This window comes from Amphiura filiformis, chromosome 17, assembly GCF_039555335.1.
Source record: "Amphiura filiformis chromosome 17, Afil_fr2py, whole genome shotgun sequence".
NCBI lineage: Eukaryota > Metazoa > Echinodermata > Ophiuroidea > Amphilepidida > Amphiuridae > Amphiura > Amphiura filiformis.
This window is the reverse complement of record NC_092644.1, coordinates 55,542,127-55,560,105: the sequence shown is the minus strand read 5'-3', so window position 1 is coordinate 55,560,105 and position 17,979 is coordinate 55,542,127. Positions and strand designations below refer to the sequence as shown.

General features: G+C 36.1%; 1 protein-coding gene across 1 annotated transcript; it reads right to left on the bottom strand.

The window, feature by feature from the left end:
• Positions 1-9,001: 9,001 nt before the first annotated feature.
• On the bottom strand, positions 9,002-12,965 carry LOC140138477 (phosphatidylinositol phosphatase PTPRQ-like). The gene is made up of 5 exons (XM_072160361.1): positions 12,832-12,965; positions 10,831-10,980; positions 10,107-10,409; positions 9,355-9,648; positions 9,002-9,227 (listed from the first exon to the last, which is right to left on the bottom strand). Exons 1-5 carry the CDS (start codon positions 12,917-12,919, stop codon positions 9,154-9,156), a joined length of 909 nt encoding a protein of 302 aa, XP_072016462.1. The 5' UTR covers positions 12,920-12,965; the 3' UTR covers positions 9,002-9,153.
• Positions 12,966-17,979: the final 5,014 nt, after the last annotated feature.

Genomic DNA, 17,979 nt, shown 5'->3' with positions numbered 1-17,979 from the left:
TATAGTATAGTATAGTGGGAATCGTGTGTGCTCGATTTTAGTGCAGCGTATACCGTCCTAATTTTAAAACTAAACCATATGTGGGTAAATTCATTTTCATCTAATTCTGCACATTATGACACCTCATTCAATGCAATGTGACCTCCAGAAGTAAAGTTACAAGCATTTGATTAGACGAAGAAAATTGGTAAACTGACCTACAAATGTATACTGCTATTAGCTATACGAAATACGCTCATTTGACCAGGCTGAGTTCACATAGTATACTCCTATATGAACTCAGCCTGATCGAATGAGCGTATTTCGTATAGCGAATACCGTATACCGTATACTTCTATGTGAACTCAGCCTTACGGCAACCAGCTTCGAGCGATCCCCCCAGCTGCAGCGTGTTTAAACTTTAATTTGCATAGAGGTTGTGCGTGAAATTATTGATTGGCTCCAAACAAAGGATTTGAACCGGTGTCCTTCACTGTAAATGGCGCAGTGCAGTCCATTCAATCAAATGTTGTCATCAACCTATTTGATCGCAGTGCATTGTTATGTGTGTGAGACGAACTGTCGCGGTTGATTGCAATCAAACCAACGATGTCTTATGTATTACTTTGTTCCGTGATGAAAATAGTGATGTTTTATTTAATCACTCTCGAAAAATTTATTTCTTTCGTAGGCCTATTACTTTGTTTTGTGATGAAAATCGTGATGTTTTATTTCATCACGCTCTAAAACAAACGATTTCTTATGTATTACTTTGTTTCGTGATGAAAACCGCGATGTTTTATTTCATCATCACGCTCTAAAACAAACGATTTCTTATGCATTATATTTGTTTTGTGATGAAAATCGTGATGTTTTATTTCATCACGCTCTAAACAATAATTATAGTTGTTACATGCATTTTAATAAAAAAATTTTATTAAAACAGTATGTTGTTTAGAAAAAATGTAGAAAGTGATGATGATGATGATGATGATGATGATGATGATGATGATGATGATGATGATGATGATGATGATGATGATGATGAGGGTGGCAAAATCACCAGTTCGGCAGAAGTTTTGGAGGGATTTAGGGTCCGATCCCCGGGTCCGATCCCCGTTCGTTTCTCTATGCGTTGTGGCCGGTAATAATCCTGCAGGCGTCTTATGTACGATCGTTCGACGTCCGACAAATGACCGGCGAATCCGTCCAATGTGGCGCAAGCAGGGACGTCGAACCTATTAGAAAAGTTGCGGGCTGGTGTCTGAAAGGGATGTGGCCCCCGCAGTTAAACATAAATAAAACAAATATTATGATATTATAAACCAAAATATCAAAATCTGACATTAAAAAGAAAAGAAAAGAAAAGGCGACCCTGGTTTTTTTCAGATTTTTGTGTCGGTCGATAGGCTCTAAGGGCAAGTCATTTTTTTTAAAAACCTGATGCAAGACGGGGTTCATTACCTACACGTCTCAGCCACAGTGCATTTGCGGCAAGGAATTCAAGTACGCCAAATGTCTGAAAATTGACATTGTTTTTATGGGACACATTGTATTACGTGCATAAAATAGTCAACATGGTCACGTATGCTCAAAGTTACTATTGCGCGAACATGCATACTTGCCCAAAAGGTATTTAAAAATATGCATATTTTCATTAGCCTGAACAAATTATGCATGCTTTCATAAGCCTGCACAAAATTATTATAATGTTATTCGCATATCGTATCCGTTCTCTTCACCAGTTAAAAGTTGATACAAACATTTCCACAAGAGCTTATGAGACCTATTCTACTTTGAAAAGGAGACAAAACAAACGGCTAGAATAAAACCCGCCCGTTTATATATCATAATTATGGATACATGTGATGTTGGTTATTCAAAGTGGATTTGAATTTCGAAATTTCAAATAACACTAAAACATTATTTATTCAATTGGTGAAACAACGCACTTTATTTGCTAACCAAGCGTCATAACCCGGCATAGATTTTACGGCTGCAATCCCATTAAAGTAAATGCAATTCAAAAACAATGCAAAGAAATAGCATAAACCACAATAAGGAGAGGCTGGACTCCCTATACCGTTACGTGTGCGCATTAATGGCGTGGACAGTTATGGGGAATATATTGTGGGGTGATATTCGGGTCCTTGCCGGCGGTACGCCAACGAACGAAACGTGATAATCGCAATGAGTGCATGGCCAGTCTCTGGTGCATGGCGCCATGAAGCGTGTCAAATATCTCGCAAGCACCGACTAGCATCGGGTGCATTTCGAGAAACACACGAATATCCCCAATTTTTGCCCCAAGCATAGTGCAGTTATGTTGCACAGCAAACATTATTCGACCTTTGCAGTACTTAAACCTTGTTAACAGGAAATTACTCCAGCAAAATCAATCAATAAAGTCTAGCCCATCCTCCACAATGGTGGACTGCACTTATGCCCAGATATGGCACTTGCCAATCAATAATCACCCACTTGAAATCCCCTGGCTCGCTCCACTGACCAAAGTTATGGACAGATATGGGAGCAGTTTTTGCTGTTATTTGTCACTTACATATCAGGGAGGTACGAACATTTGCAGATGCCCCACCTAGTCAGTTTTTAGCCTACATGTAATATATACATTATTCTTGATTGACAGCAAGTACAAAAAATATCCGTCAAATGGTTTAGCTTTAATGCCCTCCATGCTCTTCGGAAGAGAGCGGTCCACAAGTGAGTGAAAGACACTAAAAGTTGCATTCGATTACACAGGGAATTTTGGAGGCCATGCGTGCCCTTTCTTACTAAATCACCAAAGTCCGGATTTTTCCAATCATCTAAATTAGCTAAAAATTTAGGCGATCTTAAAAAACCATATTGTCTAGAATTTCATAAAGTACAATAAATATTGGCCGGTCATGTTTACACATTGACGCTAACTAGGCAATGCCCTATACCTATAACATTCACTGTTTGTAGAGGTCACGCGTCAATGGTGAGAGCACTGTGTATTGTGTATAGGAAAATGAAGAGTAACTGCAGTATGGCGTGTATCAAGACGTTGGTCTAGTGTGCATGTAAACTACCAATAATTTCCCAAAAAATTAAATAATCAAAACAAACAAAACACATTCGATCAAATGAATTTAAATAAATAAATAAATAAATAAATAAATAAATAAATAAATAAATAAATAAATAAATAAATAAATAAATAAAATAAATAACAAAAGACGACAAAATAGTTCGTCATTCATGGTAGTAAGTTTATCGGGGAGAGATAATTATTGATAACAAAATAACAACGTATAAGTGGGTAAACCAAACAAAGAGAGCCAGACATCTATCCTCTGTCAAATGATCGAGAATATTGCCAAAAATCCAAATGCCTATGGTTTGTAAACGTACTGAGGGCGCTATTGCAAAACACGTTAAAAGTCAGGCGGCGTAGGAAGCGCGACACGTGACGTACGAGGCTGGCGAAGATACAGGGCTGACAGCCCCATTCAAAATACACGGTTAGCAATTGCAAATGGAAAATTAACATACTTGCAATGTGGTACATTGTCGTACCCCAACGGTTTTAGAGTCAGATAATTTTGCTTTGACACCACATAACAAATTTAGAATTGTTTGTCAAGATTTCATGATTATGTGTTAATCCAATGGCGAACTCAAAATTGGCGATATCGCTTCCTACGCCGCATGTTAAAAGTCTGATAACAAGGTTGCATAGTTCTAGTCCAATAAAACAGTACTCGATCTCAGTCACGTGACTGAGATTGAGTCAGTGAGTACTGTTTTATTGGACTAGAACTATGAAACCTTGTTATAATTTTCAATAACAGTACTGATGAACATGTTCAGTAACGTTAAAAGTCTTCAAATAACTTTGAGCATAAGCAATTAAATTTATCTTGAACAAGATAACAGTTATGAAATGTTTTTAATGTCGGGCAGTTTTTGACAAGAATGAGACTAATAAAACATTACACATGTTATAAAACTACAGAAAATTTGCTATGTATACGCTTTAAGGTCATCTTAATTAATTTAATAGTTTGTATCAAAGCCGTTCCCAATTTGAAAATCTGAAGCGGAATGAGGGTTTGTTAAAGGACTGTTTTTTTGTTATTTTAATTTCTTTTTATCTGTCGGATGATCTTTTGAAGAGTTATATTGAGATTTACGATTTAGGCTATATCCACGTCTGAGACGTGATATTTTTGTGTCAACTAAAGAAACTAAATTTACTCAATCCAGCGGGAATAACCCAAAAGTGGGCGATTGTAATAATGTGTGCGGGAGCTGTGAGACAAACTATTAAATTAAGATGGCCTAATATAACAAGAGAACCTAAAATAATTTATTTAGAGGTTTGATATAACACCAATAGAATAATGTAAAGAGCTTAATTTAATATTTCCACCCGCCCAACCTCATGTCCTACATTTTTAGCACATTGGAATCCCCCAATGTACAAATTACGTGCTCACGACCTACAATAAGTGCAATACAATGACACACATATACTTATTCTGTGACTTTCACGGAAATAGCTTGATGATATATTGGAGAGATCCTACATTCTTTTATAGGAAATACACCAAATTAGGCACAGATGTACAGCTTACAACGCTGAATAATTCTTGATATGGGATTAAGTAAAACCGTTGTTAATTTACCGCCGGTAAATTAAAATTGGCGGTAAATTGCCGGCATTTCAAATGATGAAATTCGCGCACCGCAATAATTATTTTCAAAACTGCCGCCAAAGAAAGAATAGTTTAAGGTCACTCAAGCGTAACAAATCCTTTATTCCATACAAGGATATTTTTGTAACATCATAAATAATCGATAGATATCGACTATTTAGTAGAAGTAAGAGCAGGACACAACAAATATACTGCATATAACATTTTTACAAATAACGTTGTGCAGAACGGTTAGTAATTTTACATGTTTTCAAAATAGGTAGTTTTGTCAAAACCTTTTTACGCAATATCCTATAACTTCTATTAGGAACGTCCAATCTCTAAAATCTAAAATTCCTAAGAAAGCTAAATATATGTAAATTTTGTAATTTAAAACAATACTACCAATAGTACTGCTCTGTGTACCTAACAAAATTCCACTTTGCCGGTATAAATCATTCTAGGACACCCTGTACTATGAATCCGTGCTAGATATTGCTCGCGTACAAAACGCACAAAGGGCCTAGTAACAACTAGCAAGCAGGTACATTGGATTTTTGCGTTAAAATGCTTAACCCTAGAATTACGAAGAGGGTGGGAGTAGTACCAACAAAAGCAATATACGGGATATAAAATAAAAAGGTAAAGAAAACCAAAGTATATACAGCTCACCATATCCTTAAAACTTATGTACGAAACTAGTGATTGTAACACATTAATTAAAACAAAGACAAAAACAACACCAGATTACGCCAGATTTTAAAAGATTTCACACCACCGAATAGAAATCTAGTTGGGCTTTGGTCCGTTTGCTTTACGATATACGGGCTAAGTTAAGAATTACAATAAGCAGAAATCGGCATGATTTTAGCGTTCAATTGAAAGATTTAAGTGATTTGGAACTGTATTGTTAACTAAACTAATTAATGTCTATATATGAAATTATTATAACTATCATTTTGAGGCAAAAGCTGTTTACAATTTTTGCTGAACCATGAAATGGTATCAGCCTATATGAGTGAATGTTACTTACTAGCTTACTAGCTTACTTACTAACTGACTAACCATTTGGTCTGAAATGGACATATCTCTAAATGTTACGAAGGTATGACCCCATGAGTGGTGTCATATGAAAGAGGAAAACATAAAGAATATAATAAAAAATATTTCCAAACGTCAGAGGTCATCCAGGGGTCATAGGGGTCAAAAAAGGTCATTTTAGCCGAAAATGCTCTGATTGAGCTTAAATTTAAATGCAATGATCCTTATGACATTCTAAACATGTTTAAAACATTTAAAAGTTATTTAAGGTCATTAAGGGGTCATAAAGGGGTCAAAGGTCAAGGTTTCCAAAATGCTCCAATTGAGCTGAAATTTAAATGCAATGATCCTTATGACAGTGTAAACATTTAAAAAATATTTTAAAATTCATTTAAGGTCATTAAGGGGTCATAAAGGGGTCAAAGGTCAAGTTTTTCAAAATGTTCCAATTGAGCTGAAATTTATATGCAATGATCCTTATGACATTCTAAACATTTTAAAAACATTTAAAGATTCATTTAAGGTCATTAAGGGGTCATAAAGGGGTCAAAGTTTTCGAAAATGCTCCGATTGAGCTGAAATTTTAAAGCATTGATCCTTATGACATTCCAAACATGTTTAAAATATTTTAAAATTCATTTAAGGTCATTAAGGGGCAATAAAGGGTCAAATATCAAGTTTTCAAAATGCTTCAATTGAGCTGAAATTTAAATGCAATACTGCCGAAGCCACATGGTTCAGATATGGTGCGGTTATCGCTCTAGTTTCTCTTCATTGATATAATGGTTGTTGTAAAGCAAATCTGCAAACAGAGAACAGAAAAAGAAAAGTGCTTAAATCATACATTTAAAAAATGAAGTAACGTTGTTAAATGTTAATTTAACGTTATACTACATGGGCCTAAGCTACTTGTATTCCCCCTTTAAATAATGGCCATTATTCAAAAACGAGCTCTTGTACAGAATTTATTTCTGCACATTTTGACACCTCATTTGTAGCAATTGACTAAATATTGACGTCACAACGTATATTGAAATCAATGTAACCCAAGATTTGAAAGTTGCTGTAAATTCTATTGATTTGTATTCGGTATAATGGAAGGAAATCTGTGTAGTGGTAGCTGAGTGTTTTTGTATTGTGTTAAGTGTAACTTTCAAATCTGGACCTCACTACATTGCATTGACCGGTGTTTTATTGTGAGATAATGAGGTGTCAAAATGTGCAGAAATAAATTCTGCTTCCAACACATTTTATAGATTGGTAATACAATAACCTGTGTTTGAATAATGGCCATTATTTAAAGGGGGTAATTACTTTTTTTGAGATGTTTAACAGAGTGCACTTTAATACTAGGAAACATGTTTAACTTTTTTTAGGAGATTATCTTCAAAAGGCTATCAAAATATTGTCACATTTCAATTTCAGCTTTCATTGTATCAGAAAGATGATGGGAGATGTGTGCGAAAGCAACAAAGGACCAAAAACAAAAACGGAGAAAAGTATTTACATCTTTAACAAAGGATGGATCAGAGGTTACCAAAACATACAGGCACTATTGCAGAAGTATTCTGATAAACTAAATTGGAGAATATAAATGAATTTTGGATTAGCATGGCCATGACGGCAGGGTCATTTAATTTGGGAAAAATTTGATAAACTCAGCTATGTTTCAACAAGCCTGGGAACTTTTACTAACATCAACGAAACATAGCTTCAATCAGTTACAATTTAATGGAACACAACATAATTGCAGGATATCATACCAACATAAAGGATGGGCATGTCATCTTTCCAGACGATAAGATGATACAGAACAGCAAAAGAATTAGGTACTAGTTATGATTACCCCTGTATATCCTAAACATAGACAAATATGTAAATATAAAACCAGCAGCCAGTACCTTGTACCCTTTAGCACTGTTTTAAGATCTCATGTATTAAAATCGGTTGAGAATTAAAAATTATAAGAACTAAAGTAACTCGGACAAAGTACTGACGCCATTTTTTCGAGGCAGCCAAATGGACTATTAATAGATAGATTTTTCCATAAAACGATAGCAACTTACTGGTTCATATCAATAGGAAAAGATTGCGGTGGTTGGGCATAATTGTCATAGTACCCTAATTGCCAGGATGGATTAGGGAACGTTATCTGGGGCTGGAAATTTTGTGGACGGGATTGCTGAAACCCACGGCGCCGACGAAGACACACACAAGCAGCAAAACCCACTCCAGTAGCTGTCACTGCAATTACTGATGCAATGAGTGATATAGCAATAATTATAACTCCACCATCTAAGGAATGAATACAATGAAATTAGAATAACATTAGAAATTAGACAAACAATTATTATATTTAAATTATTTTAATATTTTAAAAGAGCGACATAATATCGATAACGTAACCTCTTCAAGTTAAACCTCATTTTTACAAAGTGAATTATTTCATATAAATATGTACCTAAGTTATCTTCAGGTTCGGGTTGAAGATCACATCTTTCGCCACCATATCCACGTTGACATCTTTAAAAAATAACAAGAAAAGAGAGTTTAAGAAAAAAAATAACGACTTTCTAGAATAAGCTGGGACAGTTGTCCAAATTATCTGCTATACAGGTACCAACCCATTCTGGTCTATTATACCACTTTTACTGTTGTTTATCTGAGGAATCAATAAATGTCAAGATTTACTGAAGTTTAACAGCTTTAGAAACAAAAACGGGATGTGAATGATGAGAATAGCTGACTTGCAAGACGATGATCGTAAAATTGATACTAGTAGATAAAAAATATTTAAGAAATTGAATGTGCACTCTCCTTACCTGCAAAAGCTTTCGGCAATGTAGATGTCAGAATAACAAGTACCTCCATTTAGGCAAAATTTATCTGGACAGAGCCCTAAATTATATAAATAACAGAACAGTACGACAGTGAAATTAGAATTGCATAAAAAATTCTTATTTTAAATATCTTAATATTTAATTGAACGACATAATATCGGTACCGTAATCTCTTCAAGTCAAAGCTCGTTTAAAATAAACTTTCATATGTACCTAAGATATCTGCAGGATCAGGTTCATTATCACATCTAGCGCCACCATATCCGGATTGACATCTTTGAAAACACAAGTCAAGAAAGTTTGAACATGTCATATATTACAATGTTTAATATTGCATTATTATAAGGAGATATTGAAGTTTCTGACTTTCCCCAACATCACTCTGGTCTAAAGTGAGCTCGGTTAATAAAGGATGTCAGAACTACCAGCTATGCTAAGTAGAACCACTGGGTCTTTCTTATTACCCCTTTACGTTTTACTGTTGTTTATTTGAGGCAACAATAACTATCGAGATTTACTATTTTTAACAGGTTTAAAATCAATGACACGATGTGAATAGCCGAGTTGCAGGACGATGATCGTAAAATTTCAAAAAGTGAATTGAGACTCTCCTACCTGCAAAAACATTCGCCATTGTCAGAATAACTAGTGCCTCCATTTAGGCAAAATCTATCTGGACAAAGACCTAAATAAAATAACACACAGTTCGACAGAGTTTATAATCAATTGAATAATCTACATGAATTCGAAAAGTGATTCTGATTCTGTTTCTTTTGTATATTTATAAATTCTATACCTTATGTAAAGCTTACCATCATCATCGATAATTTGTGGTACAACATTGATGTTATTGCTGTACACAAGACCAACACTATTTTTTGTTGCAACCCGGAAAAGGTAGTTGACGTAACCAGATGGCGGAATGATCTGGATCCTTGGAACCGTTGTGGTACCTCTGATTACTGTAAGATCAGACACCGTCACCAACTCATACTCGTAACAAATAACACCTCCTCGTGTTCCACAAGGTGGAGCACTCCATTCTAAGACGAGATCAAATGGGTTGTAATACACAATGCCGATGTCTGTTGGGCGTAATTGTGGGACTGTATAAAAAAAAGGAAGATTAAAACAGAGAATGCATCATTTTATGCCCATAGACATAATAAATACCTAGTAGCAATCACGGGTCAGGGATTTGGACGAGCTAGCTAAAGGAATGGCGGCTATATGCAAATTAGGAGATTTATATTTACTTCAGTGACGTAATTTTTTAATCCAAATTAATTGTTCTAAATCTAAATCATAATTTATATTACACTTATTTCAAATACCATGGAAAATAATTCGTTCTGTATAGTAAGTGTAAATTGCAATCTCAGTCGCTCACGTGGTTTGACCATGGTTTCCGAATTCGTGAGCCTCACCCCGTGTGATTATTGAAATACTTTTATCCTTCATTTTTAATGTAAAATAATTGCCTTTACTCAGATTTTTTTCACGTTTACCATTTGTTCGATTTTTGTTTTGTTTTATGTAACTTATAAGAGCTTATAGAGTTCACCTGAATCGGGAGTGGTCCAGGTTTCTTCTAATACAGCATCCACGCCAGATGATGTCTGACCAGTAACAGATACCATGTACGTAGAACCACCGTTAAGATTATTTAGCATGATTTCGCTTTCACGAGTAGAAATGCGAGTCGAAGTATCGAGAAGCTGAACTTGACACTGCTCTAGGTTTAATAATCTATACTCAACAACAAAATCTGTAGACGGACATACTGACAAACTGTCTCTCCATGAAACTACCGTAGTAGAAGATGATACTTTCCTGATCATTAGTGATGACCCAGGACTAAATGGATCTGCAAATTATTTGATAAAAAGAAATATTATCACAATATTTATCAAATAATTTATTCAAATATACAAATATAACAATAAATTCATTATCGCTTTATATATGAATGTTTACTCAATTTTATCAAGGGTTAAAAATTATCCCCAAAAAAAGTTTCTTGTAAATGGTAGGCTGAAGGAGTTGTAAAGATCACGAGCGACGGCTCTCTTGGATAAAGCCGTATAAGTCAAAGAAGTGACCGTCAGACTTTGGTTGAATGACGAGGTTAGATGGCAGCATATCCACCCAGCCTCTAAACTGCAACCAATTTTTTGTGGCCATATCAAGATTATAATTATTACGCCTTTTTTTTCAAGAAATCCATCACTTTAAATCATGTTGCAATATGCTTCAGTCTATACCCATTAGAAATAAGTAATGCTTACTTGGTGAACGTTCAGTTGAGAAGGTGAAAACAGTTTCGGGTCCAACACCAACCGCTGTTTTAGCATCAATTGATAATTCGTATGTCGTGTCGCATTCCACATTCAATATTTGAATTGTGGTAAGTCCGTCTTCTACTGCTTCAACCTCGCCTATATAACAACAACAGGTGACATAAACAAAATGACGCAACGTTGCATCACGTGCATGTTATTTGACTATTCAAGTAATGATATATTTAGTTTGATTCAAGAATTGATTAAGTTCTCGTATAGTTTCCGTTTGGTTTTCTAATTCGTAATTACATTAAATGTGCTTTCCAGATTACACAACACTTGAGCTGATCAACCCTATTGTTCAGAATTATGAAACACTTGGACGACCTTCCGTAAATCATGTCCTTCTTGAAGTTGATTGACTAATTTCCACCCCCTCAGCAATCATGGACCGTCGGTACCGGTACGTCACGGGACCACGACGGTCCTCGGGGTCGACGGTCCGGGGGAATATCCATACTACACACATCGTTGATAAAAGAAAAAGTCGGCAAAATGTAAGTTTAAACAATCAATGACCTCAGTTTGACATTGATGATGTTGATTACGTACTAGATGGCAATGTTCTTTGCATGAAATAATTGAGATCAGGCTAATCAATGGGATAGGAGTTGTCGACTGTGGTAACAACATGCACCTTTTCCAGTGCCACAAGATGTCTAGATGCATTTAGAAAGGTGACACCTTCCATCCCATTGAACGGCCTAATCTTATTATTACTTATTTCATGCAAAGGCCATTGCCACGTAGCACATAATGTGAAATTGACACGATATATATAAAATGTTAATTTTACAGTTAGCCTAATTCGTATCGTTCAGTGATCATGTGATGTTGGAATACTGGTAAATATTAACAAAAATGGCCAAAAACTAATCAAATTCTAGCACGTTTAAGCGTTATACACAATTCTCATTCTAAATGTTGGCACTGAGCGGTGTAGTTTGGGAAGGTTTTGTTGAGATTACCCGGGGGTCACTCCCATTGTGGCCTGTACACCATCCGCGATAATGAAAACGCGTAAAAGGGTCGTTTTTCGTGGGTAGGCACGATACGCGCGTATCGCGTTTAGGGTATGAAAAACATGAAAAATTGGAAAAAAGGGTATGAAATTTGATGTTAGGAATGAAATCCCTGTTTAGGGTGTCGTTTTAGCCAAGGGTTAAATCCTTGTTTAGCGTGCTTTTCAAAAGTTGATTATCGCGGATGGTGTACAGGCCACAATGGGAGTGACCCCCCGGGTGAGATTATTGACGTGACATGCTTGACACAAGAACACTCGCGAAAGTCGGTGATACCATATCTTTTATCGGTGCATTCCCGGGGGGGGGGGGGGCACTTAACTTTGGAAGTGACGGTATGTGCCTGTCAATAGGCCCCCTCTTTTGAAGTCGACTATACCCGATGGCCCCCTTTTTTTAAAAGCCAAACCCGATAACCCCCCTTTTTTTAGTTGCGGCAACCCAATGACCCCCTTCTTTTGGTTGCGGCTACCCAATGTCCCCCTTTTTCCTAGAATAGCATCATCAAAATGCAAGAAAAAAATGCCGAAACTGTCAAATTTTGCTCCATTTTTTCAAAATTTTCTACCCGATGACCCTTTTTTTAAAATCTTATACTCGATGACCCCTCTTTTTTCACAATATTGTACCCAATGACCCCTTTTTTATTTTTTGGTACCCAATTACCCCCTTTTTTAAAATAACTTTTTGTACCCGATAGGCCCCTACTTCGCGACTCCGGTAGGCACATACCCGTCACTTCCAAAGTTGGGTGCCCCCCCCCCCCCGGGGTGCATTCACAAATGTGTTATTAATTTGTTACACGATGTAATGTTATGAGTGGCGTAGGTGTACGTTATAATTCCATAAACATGATAAATGGATAGGCGATATCAACGGAATCTGCATTTGAGTGACAACTTAAAACTTAGGGCCAATGACTTACCTGTAATTACAATGTTGTTTGAAAATTGTAACAGTCTATACACATACGATAAGACCACTGGTTCATGAAGGACACACGGATTGTCCATGATCACAACAACCACTTCATCAAAAGATGCACTGTAGGAAATGATCACTGGCTCTGCGGCTAAAACCCAAATTTAATCAAGGCATGTTAGGTTTACTCTTTTTATATACCATTTTATATCTGTTATTGTTTTCATTGTAGCTGAAGCTATATGCTGACATAATCAGCGCCATGAAAATATTAGTTTTAATAAATATTAAATATCCAAAGTGGAATGTGGGAATTCATCCGATATTATAAGAACAAAATACTGACCTAGACCAGCGTCACCTCTGAAATCTTTCTGCGCATAGGGCCCAGTACCGGCAGATGTTGTCACAGCGACTTCAAATGTATAGCCTCCATCACAGACTGGTATGTTAAAGGCCATCATTAGGTCATTTGTCTCCCCAGAAGTACCGGCAATAATCTGACCATTAGACAACAGTCGATATGTGTAGGATTGTGTCACTCCTCCTCGTGTTCCACAGGTACACTTCTCCCACGCAAATGTTATGGATGAGGTGCTTGCTTCTCTTATGATAACGTTGCATGGTGGAGATGTCGGCACTTAATTTAGAAAAAAAAAGCAATTGAGGGATAATTGATTTGAAGGCACTGGTGGTTACTAAAGTTCTGTTAAAATGAATGTTGTGCGGAATTTTGAACTGGGTTTGCATAAACCCAGAGGATGATTTAAGGAAGCCCCATCATGCACTGCAAAAGTGTTATCACTAGACTTTCAACTGCCACTTTAATTTTCAAATCCCATTGAACTCTGTGCAAAAGATGTTGTTTTAGAATTGTGCGTGTGTAATTATTACTTGGTCGATTTCAGAACAAAAGTGATGTGTGTTTAAAGGATAATTCACACCTTCTGTAGATAACATAAAATGTGAAATCGACCAGCATCTTCACAGCGCTTTCGATGTAAATATATTAAACTCTACAAATTCAAATTAAACCATGCACGTGCAGTACGTCTATATGCAATGGGCGAGTAGTGGTGTCATGTTCGCTCACACAGCTATAAACCAGAACAAGTGTTATTAATTTTTTTTATAAACCCAGAACCTCAAGTTACCAAGCCAGACTCTCTCAATTCTGTTATCGTATAAAGGAAGAAGTACTCAAGTGCGTTTAATTTAGTAGAAGGAATACTTGTGTTTACCAATTTAATAAAAGAAGTAGTAATGTGCAGAATGTTAGAACATCATGTTACTGCAAATATGAATACACATAAAAAAAAATGAATTGCATTGCAATGATATGCATACCCCACTTTGCAAAATACGTGTGATTACCCGCTGCAGAAATGCAAACCTTTATGTCGGCTCCTTGTATATGTAGTAGATTGATTTTTTAATGCCACCTACCCGTGGAAATGCTTCCATCGACTACAATCTCAGCATAAGGCCCAGTTTCCATATCAGTAGTAACAGCCGCAACATAACAAGTGTATTGACTATCGCAAGATAAACCGGTCACGCTAACTATCGGAATGGCTACCGGTGTCGTCATAGGAATCGTCGATGTCACCCCGTTGCTGCAATAATAACTATATGAAACGATTTCACCATTCCGGGATCGACATGGAAGTTCGGTGATTGCCAGGAAAACAGAGTTGTCCGTCGCAGCGTTTATAGTGAGTTCTGGGGTCCCTGACGGAGCTATGGAGAAATCGGCAAAAGTCAATTGAATTAAACGTTACTGATATCTGTTAGGCCTAATTGTTTAATATATTGTCCGAATTTCATCTAGGTAAATTCTTAAGATTCAAAATATGACCATGATGACGATTATGTCGGCCTAATGTCGTGCACAAGTGCACAGAAGAAAAACAAACAAAAGCAACACAAAATATGCAGTTCAAACATAGCGCTATAGTCTATATATCTACCTCCAGTCACCGGCACTAGCTTCAGTGAGTTCTGTGTTAGCTGAGCGTTACTTGGTGCGTGTACATACTTTTAAGCGAGCGGTCAAAATAAACCACGCTAAGCCAACGCAGCACACGCTGAACTTCAAAGCTAGTGCCGGTGACTGGAGGTAGATATATATACTAGGCCTATAGTTGATAAATCTATAAATATTCCACTTGTTCTTACCTTATTAGCGAATGTTAAATATGAAGCTTAACATCAATAAAAAAGCACCATTTTTTCTATTAGAATAATAGTTTTCTCCAATCAATATTATAATTTATGTAGGCCTAACCAGTTATGAATGCTGAAATTTGTATCATGACATCTGGAACTCCTGCACCCGCAACATATAAATTCGGAAATTCTCATAAAGGTACACTTACCAGCAGCATCAGTTGTATGTGAAACATCTAATGATTGACCAGCATTAATAACAGATGAATCTACCGAATCAATTAGTCCGGCTGTCACGGTGATAGTATAGTCGGTATTCGGCAACAGACCAAGATCTGCGAGTTGAATACTATTCAGATTCTGCCAGTCTATCGTCTTGGTATCGCTTCCACTTGCAACGCCGTTACATTGGCCTATATTTGAAGGAACAGCCGTAATTCTAAAGACATCCGCGTTGCAGGCAAATGTTGATGCATCCCATGTGACTGAGAGCTGATCAGCTGAGATTGCTACATTGCTTATACATGCTGGGCAAGTGAGACATGCTGTACAGTGAAGGAATAATAAAAGAAACAATGAGAAGACGTGATGAAAACATATATGGAGAAAGCAGAAATTATGAAAACAATCTCAAAATATTTGTAAGTCTATATGCAAGTGATCAATTGTCAAAGGGGAACGGTACAAATGTTTCTGGTGACATTGCGACTAAATCAGTGCGACCAAAGTTCAAATCTTACCGCCCAGTCGCCAGAAAATTGTCAAGGATAAAATGACCAAAAATGTGACAAATTGGTAAAATTGATAAAAACTCAAGGATTTTTTCACGTATCTCCTTGCACAGTATTTGTTTTTGGGATCTGAGATCATAAATGACACACCAACGTGCATTCAGAAAACGAGAAATATTTTTCTGGTATCACATAATTGTGATTTTTTTTTTTTCAATTATTTACAATTTTTTTCTATAAAAAGTGAGGGACACAGACCTTTTACCAATAATAACCTGGTCATACAAACTTATACCCTGCACTATTAAATTAGAAATAATCATGAGGGATTCTAAATTATTTACTAATAGCCTATATCATGTATATATTGAAACCTTATCTTGGTTTTAAAAAAAAATATACATAACCAAAGTGGTTTAAAATATTCAAAAATATGAATATCTAAGCTAAACGATTATACTTATCATGCCTGCCCTTTTGTTAAGTTTGGTGGCTCTGAAAAAGCCGTTCATTGAGTGGTTAAAAGACCATACCTGTCTCTTTTATAGAAACTTGGTGGCTCTGAAAAGAGGCGTTTATTATTTGTGATGTACCCTGAGTAGTTTAATTTGATCATCTATCTTTGTTTACAATATTAAAAACTACTTCATGAAAGTTGGGAACCCCCTTTGCCATGTAATAACACTAAACAAAGTCATGACTATTTATGGATTGGGAATTCCCTTCTATGTAAAGTGAATATGACATCACTTTGGAAATACCCCAATACGTGTTCTAATGTGAAAGGTTAATAATTTAAAGTTTTTTCAAGCATCTGTATCTCAGATTATTTGTATATATTCATATCGTGTTGCATATCAATGGATATCTTGTACAATGACACCACATTTGAAACAATCACCTATTTCACGCCTGAGTATACGTCTTGTGAATGTAGCGAGGTCTCAAACCGAATGTGCCAAATTGACCAATAGTATTCTGTGCAGCAACCCAGCAAACACAAAAACGTTTTAAAAACGTTTTAAATAAGTTATATTTTGGCTTTTGGTTTAGGTAAAAACGTTTTAATAACATTAAAATGTCGGGTTATATAAAGGTCATGATAACGTTTTAACACATTTTGTATGAAAACACACTACAACAATATTTTTAAATGGTTTCAAACTTTTTTATTGTAAACTATTTTTGAAAACATTTTTGCCAATATTGTGTCAATACTTAAATAACATTATGTTAAAATATTTGAACCCAGCAAACACAGAAATGTTCTGAAAATGTTTTTTCAAAACCTTTTAATAACATTTAAATGTCGGGTTATATAAAGGTCATGAAAACGTTTTTAAAACGTTATTGAAAATATTTTGGGCAAACATTTTTCGACAAATATTTTTTCAACCCCAAAATAACATTCTGTTTAGAATGTTTTGTATCAAGTTTTCAAGAATGTTTTTGGAATGTTATTAAAACGTTTTTATACCCTTTATATAACCCGACATTTAAACGTCGTCTGTAAAACATTTTTATTTGCTGAGCAGTAGATTATCAAAAAATGTTTTTTAAGGTTAGGAAAACGTTTTATACTCTTAATATACCCTTTATATAACCCGACATTTAAACGTTTTCTGACAACCTTTTATAACCTTTTGCGAATGATGTCGAAAACGTTTTGTGTTTGCTGGGAAGCTGCAATCCCATATCGTCACAATCTGTAATGGCCTGCCATCAGCCCTGACCTCAAAGCGATTGAACACTTGTGGGACCAGCTTGGTCGTGCTGTGCGTGCAAGAGTAGCCAATGTGACCACATTGAATGACCTGCGACGAATCCTGGTTGATGTATGGAATGCCCTGATGGAATGTCATTCCACGTGTGACCAGGCTGGTGAGCAGCATGAGGGAGCGGTGTCTGGCTGTTGTGGCTGCGTATGATTTTGCCACCCGCTGTTTAGGTTAGTGACTAGAGTTGTTTGAGCACAGAATATTGGTCAATTTGGCACATTCTGTTTGAAACCCCACTACATTCACAAGACGTGTAGGCCTACTCAGTCGTACAAAAGGTGGTGTCATTGTAAAGGGAACTAACATAGTTATCTATGATATGCAACATGATATTAACATGTCATAAACAATATGAAATATAGATGCTTGAAAAAACTTTCCAAACTTTTGTTGAGGAGTTAAGTTACGCTTGGGAATTTACAGATTATATCAAAGGCCGCATCATTTCACATCTTAGGTGTGATGGAGCCGACG

Excerpts from the sequence above, each read along its gene's own strand:
- LOC140138477 (XM_072160361.1), bottom strand. The coding sequence starts at position 12,919 with ATGGACAATCCGTGTGTCCTTCATGAACCAGTGGTCTTATCGTATGTG. Across the intron at positions 9,649-10,106 it reads CTGGACCACTCCCGATTCAG|TCCCACAATTACGCCCAACA; the intron begins GTGAACTCTATA and ends TTTTTTATACAG. Across the intron at positions 9,228-9,354 it reads ACAAATTATCGATGATGATG|GTCTTTGTCCAGATAGATTT; the intron begins GTAAGCTTTACA and ends TATTTTATTTAG.